The 17,095-nt window shown below is 38.1% G+C and overlaps 1 protein-coding gene across 1 annotated transcript in view; it reads left to right on the forward strand.

Moving 5' to 3' along the window:
- The window catches only part of EFNB2 (ephrin B2), a 49,156-nt gene that overhangs the window by 22,665 nt on the left and 9,396 nt on the right, over window positions 1-17,095 (forward strand). The window contains exon 3 of the mRNA XM_036386184.2: window positions 16,406-16,498. Within this exon, the coding sequence (XP_036242077.1) occupies window positions 16,406-16,498 (93 nt within the window). The remainder of the gene's footprint in view (window positions 1-16,405; window positions 16,499-17,095) is intronic.

Below are 17,095 nucleotides of genomic sequence, written 5' to 3' on the forward strand. Positions count from 1 at the left end.
TCATTCTTTAAATATAATTGTTCCTTATTTTGCATGCTGTTTTATGTATTATAAGCAAGCTAAGAGGAATATGAACGGGTTTATGTATTTTTATCTGAAAATGATTTCTTGCCAGCGTATTTTCAATATTGTTTATGATTTTCTAAGGGTCTCTGTCTCTTTTTCCTTGGTTTGTATAAACCACGATTGATTGTACTTCTATGCCTGTAAAAGGCTTTTTTTCCTTCTTCTTCTTCTTTTTTTTTTTTTTTTTTGTGCACAGTGTTGTGTCCTGTATTTGCATTAGAAGTTGTGTGCAACTAAACTGTGATGTGTTTCCCGCTCACAGCCCTAGTAATATGCTGTGCTGTTGGCCTTGTCCTTGGCTTCTCTTATGCCAGGAGCAGGAGTACAGTGACCCAGCTGTTCTCAGATGAGGCATCCTGTGTGACAGGGCTAGCCATTGCTCCAGGTGCTCTGGGGACTCTCACAGGAAGCATCTTTTGGCCACTTCAGTGCCAATTTTGTCAGTACAAGGGTTACTGGTAAGGGCCTGTAATTGAACATGCCTTTCCTCAAAACGTACCTACTATGTCCATAAGTAGCTAGGATAGTTCTTGGGTTAAACCTAGACTAGCATGGTCTTGAATTTTATCCTTTTTCATGGTCCTGGCTTGCTAAACAAATACGCATGGCACAGGCCTCTGTGCAGCCATACAAACTTTGTGTGAGTTTCTGATCAGGGATTTATGGCTGAAAGCAAGTCTGGAGGTAGCCACTGTGTTCAGTGATTCAAATTACTTATGATGTGTGAAGTTAATGATGTGAATCAGGAGTTAGCATAAGCTGAGACCGCAGCAGTATAACAACAATTTACATTAGTTTAGGTTTATCATTGTAATATTATGTCCTGTGGATCTCATTTAGCCCCATGGGCACTTTTGAAGTCTTGAACAAGTATCTGCAGTTATTAGGTGATGGAACAAATTCTTCAAATACCTGGCTTTTCTGCAGTTACAAACAAGTTAGATACTTGTTTGTCTTATTTCACAGAATCATAGAATAATTTGGGTTGGAAGGGACCTTTAAAGCTCATCTAGTCCAAACCTCATTCAGTGTGCTGGGACATCTTCAACTAGATCAGGTTGCTCAGAGCTCTGTTCCCAGGTATGGAGCATCTACCACCCCTCTAGGCATCGTGTTCCTGTATTTTGCACACTCACTGTAAAACATTTATTCACCATACCTGTCTAAATCTACCCTCTCTCTGTTAGTTTAAGACCATTAACCCATGTCCTGTCACAACAGGTCCTGCTAAAAGATTAGTCCCTGAACATGTTTCTGCCACCTCTGTGAAAACTGGAGGATTGATAATTATTTTGTGTAATGTCTGCCAGTGTAATTATTTCTCAATTTCTGATTTAAAAATATTGGCACTTTTAAAAAAGTGCTCTGATCAAGTACTTTTGAAATGGAAATGGAAATTAATTCAGTATAAATTAATGCTCACTTCCCTGGTATATCCATAATGGTACATGGTAATGTATAAAACAAGGTTGTATGTCACAGCAGCTAAAGTAAGAATTCACTGCATTATTAATATTAATTACTAGTTTTAGAAATTATTAAGTAAGAGTTACAGGAGATACAAACCACCATTTTTTTTTGTTTTAAAGATTGCTAAATATGGGCACTTTCTCTGTTTAGCTGGGGAGTATATAAAAATGTGATCCCACTTAAACAATATTAACTTTGACAAACTTCCTACTGAAATACAGTGAGATATTTACCAGGGTGAAAGCAAGAAAATTACTTGTTGAGAGATAGTTAGTAGTATAGAGAGATAGTAACTCCTGTGAAAATGTGTGGCATAAAAATGACCATGCTCAAATATTTGGCTTAAATGAGGAAATGTGCTCATTATTTAGTGCTGCTTTTAAAAACATCCACAGAAGACCAACTGTAGTGGAACAAATGGCACTGTTACAATTATTACCTGAAAATTATGGGCACAAATGGAGCTTTCTGATGCACTGTCAGTTCTGTCATATCTATGTCATGGATTTACCCAGAGAATTATTAAGTACGTCTCATTTTCATTAGTTTGGTATAATTATTTCATTATAGCAATAAGACATAATAGACATTGCATTTCCTGGAAGATTACAGCATAACTTGGTTGAAAGAACTTACTCAGCCTTCAGTCTAATGCCTCAAAAATCACACTGGCCTAGCAGTAATACTGGAGTGCCTCAGGGTATTATTTTTCCTACTCATTGTGGCATAAACAAATGGCTAACTTATCACTCTAGCATACTGACTGAGCTTCAGCAAGGGTACCCATACATTTTAATAGGCTGGACAAAAAAGCACCCCACCCTTGAAAACCCAGCCATCCTGAAGCTAAAACCCTCACCTTCCTGTCATTCAAGGAGAAAACAAACTCAGTGATGCTGCTCTCAGAAGCACTAAGAGGCCTAGTAGAAAACTAGGCCAGTGCTCAGCTAGGACACCATTTTATAGAGTACTGGAGCTAGATAGGGTTTTATTAGTTTGTATTCAAAAGGTTATGACACAGCCTTGTCAGTGCAAGTTCTGGTAGTCGGGACAGTTGCTGTCATTTTTATAAGTAATAAAATGTATCTTAGTCATGTATGCAAATCAGGCTTTAAATTGTTTGCATACATTCCTATTCACAGACCTGTAATTCTTTCTTTTCCTTCCTTCCTTCCTTCCTTCCTTCCTTCCTTCCTTCCTTCCTTCCTTCCTTCCTTCCTTCCGTCCGTCCGTCCGTCCGTCCGTCCGTCCATCCGTCCCTCTGTTTTGCCTTGCTTGTTTTGTTGGGTTTTTTCGAGAGGTGGAAAAGCTGTGAAATGAAGGCAATGATACATTTTATGTGCCAGCTTTTGATTTTAAAGTATTTTAGGATCTTGCATTCCCTCAACTAAGTGGCATCAAACAAACCTAACACAAGAGCTCACTGAGCTCAGCATCTTTGCAGCGCCTGCTGTGGCTGCGCCTACAGCCTAATCTCACGCTGTTTATGCTGGCAGGCTGTTGTCAGCCCCTTTAAATGTTTTGTGCGTCGTCATGCACCTTTATTATCTTGCCATTATTTGAAAACAGAGTTTATTTTTCTAAGGTAATAGTATGTGGTTTGTGGAGCTGTATTAAAAATCAAATCGCTATTCATATTAGGGGGTTAGTCATTTTGGGATGAGGAATTGCAACACAGGATGAAGCAGCTTCCTGAGCCCTTTAGAGACATATGATTGCACAGGAGTTTTTCAAGCCATAATTTTTATATCATCCAGATGTATTCATGAAAAGTATAGCAGGAGGAGATCTTTTCTGTTCAGTGCTTCCCTAAACCTAAGCATATAAAATCTTCTCATTTCACAATTCCCAATTTTTTAAAAGTAAAAGTGTGGGTAAGTTTCTCATATCTGTTTTCACATTTAGTGGTACTTTATTAAATAAAAAAAAAAAGGTAACCCATTTCTTGGCGAGATATTCCTCAATATGACTATCAGTGTCCAAAGAGTTAATTCTATGAACAGAAGTAATTGGAAAGATGATACTAAATGGTATTGTGAAAGTGAATAAATGATGTAACAGAGTGTCCTTGCTTTTCTCTTCTTTGCTATCATCAATTTTTCGTTCCTGGGAAATGAATAGATTCATTTTCCTACAGTTACCTGATTTCTTTTCAGCAGAACTGGAGAAGGTCAAATGTACTTGAGATCTCAGAAGTATTAATGTTTGATTGTCCTAAAATATGTCACCATTTAGCTAACATATCATAAGTCTCTAAGGAAGTCCTTTATCACATGCACGAAGGAAGAAGATACATCATGCCCAACAACATAAATATCTACACGAAGGGCAAATTTGAGCAGAAGGGTGTGAAGATTGCAACTCTGATGTTTGCATTAAAAGTCATTTTATGTCTTTGCATGGTTAGGGAATAATTTTCTACTGTTACAAATTGCTCAGAAAAAGCAGTTGAGTATATTCTCACTGCTGAGGGAGATACTCAGTTCTTGATCTGCAAGTGCTTGGGTCATGATGTCACTGCTTCAGTACCCCTCTCAGATGCAGATTCTTCTTGTTTGTGAGAGAGACATATTAGCATAGTTCAAGCGCACTTCATATACCAAAGATGTTTACTCTTGGTGTACAGGAGTCATCCTGAACCCTTCCCAGTAAACTTGGTCTTTAGTCAGAGGGCCTAGAGCACCTGGTGATACCCTGGGTTTGTGCTGAGGGAGCTCTGGGGGAAGGAAGCCTGTGGGAAGCTGTGCTGGAGGGAAGGGAGCAGTGCCGCCTGCCTCCAAGCCACCATCAAGCTCCTTAGGTAGTTTGGCCAAGTGAGCACATATTTCACGCCATCTCTTCTTTTGCATAAGTGAAGTTTATGGGCTGACATCATCAACATTAAAAAATAAGTCACCTGCAATGAAGGCTTCACCTGTTCCAAATTTGTAGTAGAGTGACTTGGGACTTGGGAAGGGGCTACAGAATGGCTCTCTGAAAGATTCCTCTATAAGGCTTGTTCTGCCTGGACCTCATTAGCTGAGCTTGCTGAGCTAATGATGCTCATTGGCTTTGACATTGGCAAAATTGAATATGCAGCTTTCCTTAAATGTTTTTTGTCAACTTTTTTTCAAATGACCCACTTACATAATTGGCTTCTGGCTTAAATTAAAAAACGTGTATTTATATATATTTGATCCCTGACTGATTTAAAGGTTTATACTGGCTAGTAGCACTATATTTTGGATAACTGCTTTAATAGTACTGTGGCTTTTAAAATCAAAACAGTCATTCTGAAACTTTAGCATTAGCTGTGTTTGAAAAAAATCACAAGGCTTTTTATGTTTCACTTTGTCATTCTGTTACAATTAAAGGGCAATAACTGTCTGAGGAAGAACATATTAAAGGACAATATAGATTGTGCCCTGAAATATGGCCCAGCTGGGAAGAATAAATCTCTTTGCATGGCCAAACAGATTTACATTAAAATGTTATTTTAGTATTCTGACCAGTTTAAGTGCTGGCTAATCTGTCTGGCTGGACATTCTGAAAAATTCTGAAATTCTGAGGCAGATTTCAGCCTGCAGCCCCCTGCAACCTCCAAATCACCTAGTGAAAGCTGCCCAAAAGGGTACAGTAAACAGGTTTTCCTTTGTTAATGCCAAACTAGCCAAAACAGGAACAAATACTGTTTCAGAAATTCAATCCCTTTATTTTTGCAGCAAAGACATTTTTCCTGGTTTCTGTTAAAGAATCTGTGGTCCAGAAATCTACTGTTTTTTTGTGGTGGTGGTGATGGTGTTAATGAAAGCCAGTGCAATAATAGTCACTCTGATTCCATTTGCACAAAGATCACTTTTTTCTTTCCTTTCTCCTTCCTCAGAAAATTAGATAAATAATTTCTCCTTGTGTAAAATGATATCCAGAGGTCAGTCTTTGACTTTGCTGAAGAGTCTTTTAAGGGATGTATCAGCAATACCACTTAGCTCTTGTTGAATGAAATATAAATACAGCTTATACAAATAATATTATTAGAGAGAAAAATCACTGTCTGTGCAGCTTCAGATTTCCAACAGAGTCTAAGACCTGCAGGATTAATGGAGTCGTGGTCCTTTGGGGTTTTGTCCCAGACCACACAGGTCTTGTAAGAGAATAAGGCTATTTTATATTGATGGACTTTGTTCATATTCGGTGCCATTACCTAGGCAATACCAATCGTTTATCTCTTTTAAAGTAGACAGAGATAGTTCAGCAGGAAATCTGTTATTATGTCTCTATTCCTAAGGGAGGGAAATGAAAGACAGGAATTCTCAGTTTTTTAATTGATGGCATGTTGTGAAAAAAATACAGTTATCTTCCCCCACACCCCCGCAAGTATTCTGAATAGATATGGAATCAGATGAAAATGAAGAATAATTGTTCAGACTGGAAGAAAAAATTATTCAGGAAATACTCATGAGTTGAACAGATTTTAAAATTTCATAAGAAGCTGTTTAATAGTTTTAGTTGCTGTTTTTATATCTCGCTTTCATAGTTCCTCAGAAGCAGTTTATAAATACGGGAAATATAATAGATTCACAAAGAAGGATACAGTATTCTCCCTTAGAAGTCTTTATGTATGTAGCATTTGGAGTGCTTTGCAAAAAAAAAAAAAAAGCTTAAACTCTGATCTTCTCCAAAATGTGTATATTCTTAGATTTGCATAAACATCCTTAACAGACTACATGCAGAAGAAGAATGTGCTGAGTGTGTATTTTATCCTTTATATTCAGGATATGAGTAACTGTTTAAATCAGGGGGGTGTTGTGGATTGGAAAGATGTGCCACGCTATGAGGAAAGCATGAAGAAAATATCTGTCTAAACTGAAACTTGAGAGTGCACTGTCACACTGAAACACATTTAATTTCTATTTTGTATGTAAGTTTGATGATGATCATTTAGCTCATCAAATGGAATGATTATTTTTTGCTTTATAGAGTTGCTTGTATCATATGTGTTACATATGACAGTATTTGAAGTCCTAAAATTAAAGATGAGGAGCTGCATAAGGATTTATAAGGACTTTAATGAAACTAATTTTAAAGACTTGAAATTGTTTACCTCATTAAAGTCTTTACGTAGCTGGAATGGAGGGAAATGTACTTTTGTCTGAGAACTGCATTAGCTAAAACAAAAGTCTGGAATGGTTGAAAACCAGGGTTAAATGTAGTTTGGATTTTCTTTCCTGACTTCAGTCCATCCTGAAAACCTTGGATGAAGAATTTTTCAGGATTTATTTCTGATAAATCAGACTGAAAAACTAAGTCCTAATGGGCAGTCTTCCAGTATTTTTTTTTCAGTCCCAAGGAAATCATGCAAATTTTTCTGGAAGTAAAAGCAGGATTAAGCTTAAGGTAGTCTTAGCTGTTCTTGGAGAAGACTCCGTATTAAGCTGATAATGTTTGGATCTTTGTTAGCATGATTTATCTGTTTTCTGTTCGGTAGATGAAGACAGCAAAAATCACTAAACTGCAGCAGCAGAGTAGTCCTTATGTGCTCACTGGGCTGCTGTGAGAGAAACAGAGCTATGAATCCAGATCCTGGCAGGAAAACTTAAAATTATCTGTTTTTCAAGTATTTCATCTTAGCACATGAATGCATTAGACCACAACAGCCCAGCTGTTTGTGGAATCCCAGAATGGATTGGTTTGGATGGCATTCTGAAGCTCATCTAATCCCCTGCTCAAACCTTTGCTCAAGCAGGCCCACCTGCAGGCAGTTGCCCAGAACTGTGTCCAGCTGAGTTTTGAGTATCCCCGAGGATGCAGCCCCTCCTTCTATGCAGGTGCTCCATTCCTTCAGCATCTCCATGAGCATTTACTTCACTTGCTCCTGTGAGTCCACATCTGTCTTGTCTTGAGGAGCCTGTGACTGCACCCATCTCTGCAGGTGTGGCCTCACCAGTTCAGAGTGGGGTGGAAGGACCACCTCCCCAAACCGACTGCCACTTACAGATCGAGCCCAAGAGCTGTTTGCTTCCTTTGCCACGAGGGCACGTTGCTGCCTCATGGTCAACTTGGTGTCCACCAGGACCCTCAAGGCTTTTTTGCAGAGTTGCTTTCCATGTCTTTGGTCCCAGCTTTTGCTGAAAGTTGATTCCACATGCCATCCAGAGGCTGCTACAGCAACTTTGGTAGCAGTCAAGACATTAGCAAAATAATTTTCATATTGCAACAGGAAAAAAACCAAACAACTAATAATGTTATACTGCTAAAACCCCAGTGAACATTTAAAAACTATGAACATAAGTATTAAAAGTATCAGTTTGCCAGTCTAGTTGTGACTTTTCAAAATTCCAAACACTGGCAGAATTTGCATATCCCACTGGAATTCGTTAAAATGAACCAAGATGTGCCTATGTGATAATTTCTAAAGAAGCTAAACCTCTTAATTTCTTAATGGCAAGTATTTGAACAGGAGATCCTGGAGAACCGTGGAAATTCAGATTGCTTAATTTCTGCAGTGTTCCCTCATTAAGGTTTACTTTGAGGGTATTTTACAGCTCTAAACACAAACATAAGCATACTGCAGTCAAAACAGTGCTTAACTTCTGATCATCTTTGCCAAGTGTACAGTCATCCAATAGTATCATAATTGATCTCAGTACTAAGGTGCCAAACTCTGTGTTGCTGAAGGATAGTTAGATGATGTAAATAGCTTTTTGTGTTTTGCAATAAAGCACACTTTTGTTGTGCTACATGTAAAAGCAGGAGATGAAGGTATTCTTTTATTGAAGCAAACATGTGGAAAATTGCTCTAGATTGTTATAGTACAGAGCATCTCCCCTGAAAGGAATGAGGTTCATCTACAGGGCAAAGTCTGACTGTGGTACTTTATTGGGGTTACTCCTAGACTCTGTGTGGTCAAAGCAAATAACATCATGTCCATCTAAACTGTTATAACCGTGAGACTGGCACATTTTCTCATCTGTAGTGTTATATTCTAAACTGTCACTAGGCATTAACTCAGTCACTGGTGAAGTCCTACCACCTAGAGATGAACTCTGCCTCAAAATGATGTTTTCCACTTCAGTGCTACTCGTACAGCAATTACTGGGTCATTAATATCATTGCATGCAATTAGTGACAGTAGACTGAGCAAGAGGTTTGTTATTTATTTAATATGAACTTTCACTATAACCCTTTCTTATCCAAGTGCCACAGACAAAAAAAAGAGATTTTCAAGGCAGGTGAACATGCTTGTAGAGTGAGGTTGAATTTGTATGACACAGAAAGTAGGTCCTCATTTAATGTTGAAGCTTCTGCTTTTGTTTCCATCAAGCCCTCTTGTCATTAGCAACAATCAGTGTAACTTGAATGCTAACTAATTCTATTAGTTCTGTTCAGCTGAACTGTAAAGCAAAGCTTGCTGTGGTGGTGGGAGACACTTCTCTCCATCCATGAAAAGCTTTTCTCAGTAGCATGCTGGGAGAGAGGATAAATTTGTGTAATACCTGTCTGTGAATGGTGAAGTCAACTAACTAGTAATCTGTTTTAGATGCATACTTTTGGGTATACACTAAATACATCATAATTAGTGGGCTTACATCTGCCACAGTTACTTCAGCACTCACAAATATATAATTTGTTTATGTAAACTAGAAGCAACCATGTGTGCAGTGGATCATTATCTGACAACATTTCTCAGAGTATGTGAAATATAAAACTGAAATTCTTTTAGAAATGCTTAACTGTAATGAAAGACTCGTCGTTCATAGGGATACAGTATTGAGATGGGTTGGTTTTATATATCTCTAAATCATTCCCAGGGAGTTTTGGAACAGGGTGCACTGCACTTGACAGCAGTAAAGCAATGAGGATTTTGTTGTGGGTGGGTGGAACCTGTGACCTTCAGTAATGGATAATAATTCAGCAAATAGTTTACTGTTCACTACACTTCAGCTGTGGTATTCCTTAACTCAGTGAGAAAGTGGTGGTGTTTTTAAAATGATAGGCAGCAGCAACCAGTCAGAATTCACAGCTTTTATTTATATTTTCCAGCTCTCTCACTGTCTCTTTTTCCCTTTATGGAAAGACTTTGTTGACAGAAGCAGCTTTTTTTTTTTTTACTGCGTATATTTTTCTTGCTTGGTGCCATGCCTCCCTGGAATTAATAAAATAATCCTGATAGGAATTATTTTATTAAAGTTATATAAAGTTTCTGTAGGAAACTTTACAACTCTGTCCCTGTTTTGTGCTGTTGGATGACATGAGATGTGGGAAGGAGAGTCTGTGGATTTCCAGAGATGTCCCTGGAATCATACAGCTGGTATATACCAAAGTATATTACAGTAAAAAACTGATTGGCTCTGTCTTGATTGTGTCCTCCACATTGCACCCTCAAAACAACATTGAAACAGGAATAGAATCTGTTCCTCTCTTAACATATGAATACGAGTGGAGACTTTAATGGGGAATTATATAAATACCCTTGTATCATGAGTCCCATCTAAGTACCTCAGGTCGCGCTATTCACAGTTGGACAAAACACATTTCAGAGCAGTGGTTAGAAAAGTGACTTACAAAGTTTTGCTGCAGAGGCTTTGCTTCTTCCTGGCAAAAAGAGGCTTGTTCTTTATTTTGCTTTATTTTGTTCTGGTTTTAGCTTGACTGGGGAGGGCATTGTTGCTTACTTGCTGTAGAAAATATAATTTGTGGATCCTCTTTATATATAAATCCTGAGACACGCAGCATAGGACTTAATTTAAAAAGCAAGAATGCAAAGTGAAGAAGTAGAGAATTCTTGTCCTTTCCCTCTCATTGAAGCTCTGCCTCACATGTGGATAGACAGGAAAAAAGGCTGGCATCAGGAGTATTTGTAAACACTTCATGAGCCCTAGTTTAAGGGAAAAAATCTATTTGAAACAATTCATGGAGTAAGGTAGAATGAGAGGTTTTTTAATGGTTTTTAGGCTGAGAAACTCCTCAAAATTCTGCCACCTTGCCTTTGCAAATAAAAACCAGACGTTAAGAAAAAGCAATATTATTGGTAAGCTGCTTTTATACATTTTTCATTACAGTCTTGGAGTCCTAAATTATATTGGGCAAATTCAGTAGGTTTTTTATTTGTTGGGCCTTTTGGTTGTTTATTTTTAGGATCATTTCTTTGTCTCTAGAAGATCAGTAGAAAGTTTTGATTTTATTGTCTGCTGATAAAAAACAGTCAACACATAACAGCACTCCATTCAAATGTTCATAATGCATTTACATTTTAGTACTTACGGTCCAGGTTTGGGACTGCTGACAGTTAAATTTCAGAAGACCGTTTAATTTTTAAAAAAAAGTGAAGGTTTCAGTGTCAATCTTTTCATCACTACAAGAGAAGGGAAAGCATTAGTTGCTAGTATTTGAAACTAGTGTATTTCTCTTCTCTCTAAATATTTTTCAGCTCACCCAGAGTAATGTGTGCCAAGTTTACCTGTTCTTTGGTGAGAGGCCTGAACAAATTTTTTTTTGTTGTTTCAGATGACCATGCAGATCTGGCATTGTTACTGGGGGGGCAGAATTAAATTTCATTTAATTAAAACACTTTCTATTCTCTCAGCTATCTTGTTCTTTCATCCATGGGTAGTTTCAAAACAACTTCCCTGTTGTGATCAGTGATTTGTGGTTTTGCAGTGTGTGATTTCTGGTGTTCTTAAACCTCTCCCATAAATTATCTAAATTTATGGAAAAGAAGAATTATTTATTCAGTGCTTTACTAAGAGGATCATTAAAAGGACCAAAAGCAGATGAAAGCAGAGCACAAACAATGATGCCTGGCCAAAATAGTGTTCTATTACTTGATAAAATAAAAAACTCTCAAAAACTTTTCATGTATTAGTAATCCTGAGAGTGCATGTGAGATGGAGTGCAACTTTGCTTTAAGAATAACTTCTTACTGCTGTTGGATCTAAAGCTTGTGTGGATTTTTGTTGTTTTTTTCATTCTTTTTCTAAGCACAGCAGGGGAAAAGTAGAAATGGGTAGTATTAATTGATTTGATTTTATTCTGATTTTGAGAAATTTATTTTCTGATGCAGTATTCAAGCAGTATTTAATGAACAAAAACTGTGAAAATCACTACTACTGGATACTACTCATCTGCCCCTAAAAAACTTGTAATTCTCAATTTGCTATTAAAAGATCCACATCAGCAGTAATTAATTCTTCACGACCTCATCAGAGATGTGTCTTTATTATATTGCCAAATGACTTTTTTTGACCAGCACACTAAGGAGGGACAAAATCAATTTTGCCCTTGCCCATCAGTTGACATCACTCATTTGTTCCTATAGTCTGTGGTTTAAGGTCCATTTAGTTTTCACAGGAAAATTAAATACGATGATCATTTCTCTCATCAGCTATGTAGTCCATTTCATGTTCAAGCTCTAGAAATAGATGTGTTTTAAAGTTGTGTTGGTTCAAAGCATATGTCATTTAATTTGCAAATAGGTAATGTTTTTCATAATCCTAAAACATGAAACTGTGGATAATAAGTGCAGCAGAATTAAAAGACTGAGATTTTTGTCTGCTGCTGTTTTAAGTAATTGTGATAGCATTTTTTCATTTTTTAACTAATGTGTGTTTTTAGGAGTGAAGGAAGTTGAATTTTTGTGACTATGCCTTCATTGCTAATCTCTTTGTGAATGAAAAGCTATATGCAGGCACAAATCCAGCAGCTTAATTCTCTGTCTGATTAGAGCAATGTTACCAACCTGGTAGGTTGAAAACAGCCATGATCCATGCAGTGGCGTGGCCTCCTGGGAGGCAGAGTAATAACAATCAAATGAAGACATATTAAAATGTAATATTACTTCCTCTCCATGGGGACAGTATAAGAATCATAGCCAGGAACTGTTCTTGTCAGCTGACTCTGCTATGCTCACTGACTCCCTTCCTCTGCATTTATGACTAATGCACTTTGTACAATAAACAGCACTTGTGGAGTTTTAAAAGCTAATAAATGTAAAACATTATACATTGATTTACATGAGTTCCAGCCTTTTTTGTTTATTTGTTTGTTTTGTTGGGGGTTTTGTTTGTTTTTATACAATTCATGTATTTCAAAGAGGGGGAGGCAGATCAGAATGAGGTTTTTTGGTCTGAATAATTTAATTTCTCCCGTGTGTATGGAGGAGGAGATGTTAAAGTAGTGTGTTATGAACCTGCAAATGTATACTAGCTTCTCTAAAGTAGGTATGTATCAGCAAGACTCTTAAACCATAATTTCATAACAGATAAGTGTTTTCTGAATGTTGAAAAGCTAAACTTGCATTCCTTATAAAATGGCAGGTGATGTTGTATTGAAGCAATACAGACAAACAGTGTCTGATAAACTGCTGTAAAAATGGCCTATAAGTTATTACAATTTTTGTTAGAAAGTCTTAAAATTAGTAGAGATTTTAGCACAAATACATATGGGTTTTTTTAGGTATAGACAAACTGTTGAATAATTTAATGTGGTTTTGGCTGTAATTATTAGTTTTGCAGTTGACACCAGTGGAGCAGGACAGGTCTCAGAAAATCAGAGGTATTTAACCATCAAAAGATTTAAAAATATTTTGCTACCTGTTTAGCAACATTTTACTTGCTTCTATGTTCATTTGTATTGCTGTATTAATAGAAAGTGAAGTGTGGGATCCTGAGAACATACTAATACTAATGAGAAACTTCATATTAATAATTAGTTATGCTTATTAATGTTAATATTTAAGTATTTAGTCTTCTTAGCAGAGGGCTTTGTATGGTAACTCATCTAAGTAATTGACTTTAAAATATATCCATATTTAGACCAAAATGTAAAAAAACCTTGTTCTTTTACACAGATAGATAGATAGATAGATAGATAGATAGATAGATAGATAGATAGATAGATAGATAGATGCATATAAGAATAAATTGGATAGAAAGTTTAAAATCTGATTATATAAACACACTGGAGGATAACATTTCCATTTTGGTACCAAAACTTGTGTTACATTTGTGTTTAAATCCAAAACTCCTATCGGGGGCACTTTTTTTTTTTTTTGGATATCCTTTCAGTGTGAGCAGAGCTGCAAGTTCTGGGTCACTTTCCCACAGAGGTGTGGATGCAGTGGAGGAGCTAAAATGACAGTGGGTGTAATTTTCATTTGGAAATCAATATAGAAAGGCCGCAGCAAGTGTTTGAGGAATATTTCATACTCACTCCCTTGTTTGACTTCTGCACACTGCACTGTCAAGGGGCATTAGCAGTATGAAACTGTGTTTTCTCTGCTGTCCCAGATTACTTCTTTTTCTCAGTGAAGCTTGTCAAAGCTTAAAACGATGTGTTTAAAGCTACCCACTTTCTTCCTGGTACACTAGGGATACGCAAGGTTGTATTTCGGTAGTCTTAATGAATTTCGAAAAATAATTTCCTCCAGTGGCCTTGGGTAATTGTCAGTTTAATTACAGGAAAAGCTGAGAAGGAGACTTGCTTTGTCACTGAAATGCTTCTCTTTGAAAATTCCCTGTTCCTCAGGACGTAGCAGTCTGTACTCTGAGCTACAACGTAGGCTTTCCTAAAATCCCTTGAAGAACTGTGGAAAAAGTGAATACTTCTGCAAATTCATTCATCTGACATCAAAGCTCTGAAAGCATTCTTTTAGCAAGCAAGCGAGGCGGATTGCGCTGGCGTAGGCACACAACCAGACTCATTGTACATCTGGGTCTTCCCATTTGGAGACTGTATTTGAAGTAATTTTTGCATTCTTTTTTTTCATCTTACTTTCTTATTCTGTTCTGAGGTCAGACTGCATCCTCTGCATCCTGGTGAGGTCTCCTGCTCCATGGGTTAAGTGGATAGGCCTTTAAAGAATAAAAAGGCATTGGTGTTCAGAAGAAGCAGCATTCTAGTCAATTAAAATCAAGTAGAAGGTGTTTAAGGAGATGTGATTCCCTTCGGCTCTATTAAAAAAAGAATCAAATAACAAAACCACAAGACAAAGTCAGTGTTTATTATTTGTACGTTCAGTTGGTGCTCAGCTTTGGTATTTCTATTTACTGCATTTTTTCTCTGTGTCCTTGTGCTGGTACATTGGCAAATAGATCATAAAAAACACTTTCAGCAAAGACACGTTTGATTTATGTCCAGGATGGGTTCTTGGTATTGATTTTTTTTTTCCCCTCTGGAAAAAAAAAAACAAAAGAAAACAAAACTATATGTCTCCATTATTTTCCAAGCCTGGCAATGCAGTGACACATTTCAGATCAGCTTTTATCTTAAATTACTCAATGTGCTCTTTTGTATTTTGAAAAGTCTTTTTGCCATACAGCTATTGTCATGTTTTTACAGGGGGGAGGGAGCAAGAGGAGGAACTGGGAGGGACCACGAATTAGGAGAGGGGAGTTTTAGGAAAAAAAAGCACAGTTTGGGAAGTTTGTATGGTGGCTGTAATTCGAGTTGGTCACAAAAGAGTCAGAAGTGGAACAAAAACAAGACTCAGATCAAAGGCTAGGAAGCAGGGTTCAGCAGTATGGGGTTTATATCTTTACGGCTAGAGAGAAGATTAGAGCAAGAAAAATACTGCCATGGGGGTAGGAAGACATTGTGAAGGAAAAAGGAAATATACATAGACTGCATTTGAAAGAAAATCCCCAAGGAAGGTGAAAGAGAAGGAGCGAGACTTAAAAACAAAGACCTGAAGAGTGTAAAGCCCACAGGCTGAAAGGAGAGGGGCAGAGGGAGGCATGTGCTGCTTAAGCAGTTCACCACCACCACCACCACGCCAAGCCAAGCAGCGAGCTCCCTGACATCCCATTTTCCATTTGTTTTCTCCAGTTGGCGGCCCAGTGTGCCCTCTCATAAGTTTATTTTGGGCCTCAGATAAACAACTCCAAGAAATGACAGTGAAATTTCCATCCCCAGGACAACCAGGGCAGGAAACCCCCGGTGCATTCCCTGCGTAGTGAATCCAGAGCCCACCGTTTGCAGCTGTGCCCCGCTCATGGTGGCTGGAGGCCCAGTGCAGTGCAGTGGCTGCAATACCAACTGCTGAGGAGCTGCTGAATCCTTTGCCAGCAGCTGTTTTGCAACCAGCAGCTGGCTGGGGCGGCAGCGGCGCACCCATGCGCCGTGATTCAGCCTTGTGGGTTCTCCAAGGGAGTGGAGCATGGCACGGCAGTGTCAGCCTGCACCCGGATCGCGTGGCTCCGGCTGGCACCTAGATAAGCCAGAACAATGCGGACACAGGGGAAAGCAGCCCGTTGTTTGTGGGAGCTGAAAGGTTTCCCTGAGAGTAGAGCGTACTCCCCTTTGCCACCCGCCCCCACAGAGGCTCCTCAGTGCTGAGAAAAGTGAGATTGTGCTTTAAAATATTAAATGGTTTTCCAATCAGTTCAGAATCTTAGCTTTCACCTGGGTCTTTTGTATGCGTTCACTTATTCCAGCAGGAGATTTGTAATAGAGGAAGCAGGTGTAACGTGGTGATTATAAAGATATTGTTGGGAGGGGGAAAAAAAGAGTGATTTTTTTCAGTGCTTTTCTCCTCTGAGCCTGCCAGAGCTTCCTTTTCAACTGACTCCATCACCTTTTAGCAAGATGGTGTGTTTTTGTCCAAGTCAGTCAGTCAGTCAATTGTGCATAGGAAAATAAAAGGCTGCTGGGTAAATTTGAAACCTTGATAACACATTCCTCCATTTGTATATATTGTACAGCTTACCAGTGTATTCATTCCTTTGGCTTTCAACATTTCACAACTTTCCATAGGTCAGCCCGAGCAACCAAAACAGGTCCTGGTAGATTGAAAGATCCCTGCTTTCAGACACTCATATTCACATCACTTTGCCTGTTGATTTCCTGATTTTTATTTATTTTTATTTTTATTTATTTTTCTTTTATTTTTAATCAGCAACATCAAATGGGTCTTTGGAGGGCCTGGATAACCAGGAGGGAGGGGTGTGCCAGACAAAAACCATGAAGATCCTCATGAAAGTTGGACAAGGTAAAGACCATCTGCTGTTTCATGAAATCACTTTGATCGGTCTCAATGTCCTTTTTAGTTTTCAGGCTTCTTTAGGCAGCGTAGAGCAGAGAGGCAGTCAAGCCTAGTGTGGTCATTCCTCCCTTATAGTCTGAAAGCACAGCCTATTTTCTCTTCCTCGGCTACTGACAGATTTCTACAGAAGGAGGGTTAGTGTAATAAGATCTCTTCATTGGAGAGATCCCTAGAAGGAAAGGTCACCTGGGAGTAGTGTGTTTCAGTCATTTTTATTTTTATTTTAAAAACAAAAGCCACAACTCTGCTGCTCAGAATTATTTAAAATACATGAAAAGAGGGAAGCTAATATTTCTATAGTTTGCTTGTTATGAATTCTGATTACAGAGAGGTTTTTGTTCATTGTCTCTTTTCACATATAGATAACCTATTGTGCAGGAAGAAAGCATTATTCTTCTAAGTAGAAGTTGGTTTAGTAGTCAATCAACTTCCTCAGTTAAACTGAAATGTCATCTGCTAAGCTTTTCTTGCCAATTACAGGAGACCCTATAGTTTCTGCAGATGGCCTCACAATTTAAACCTGAAATAACTAATATAACCATT

Source organism: Molothrus ater, chromosome 2 (assembly GCF_012460135.2).
Source record: "Molothrus ater isolate BHLD 08-10-18 breed brown headed cowbird chromosome 2, BPBGC_Mater_1.1, whole genome shotgun sequence".
NCBI lineage: Eukaryota > Metazoa > Chordata > Aves > Passeriformes > Icteridae > Molothrus > Molothrus ater.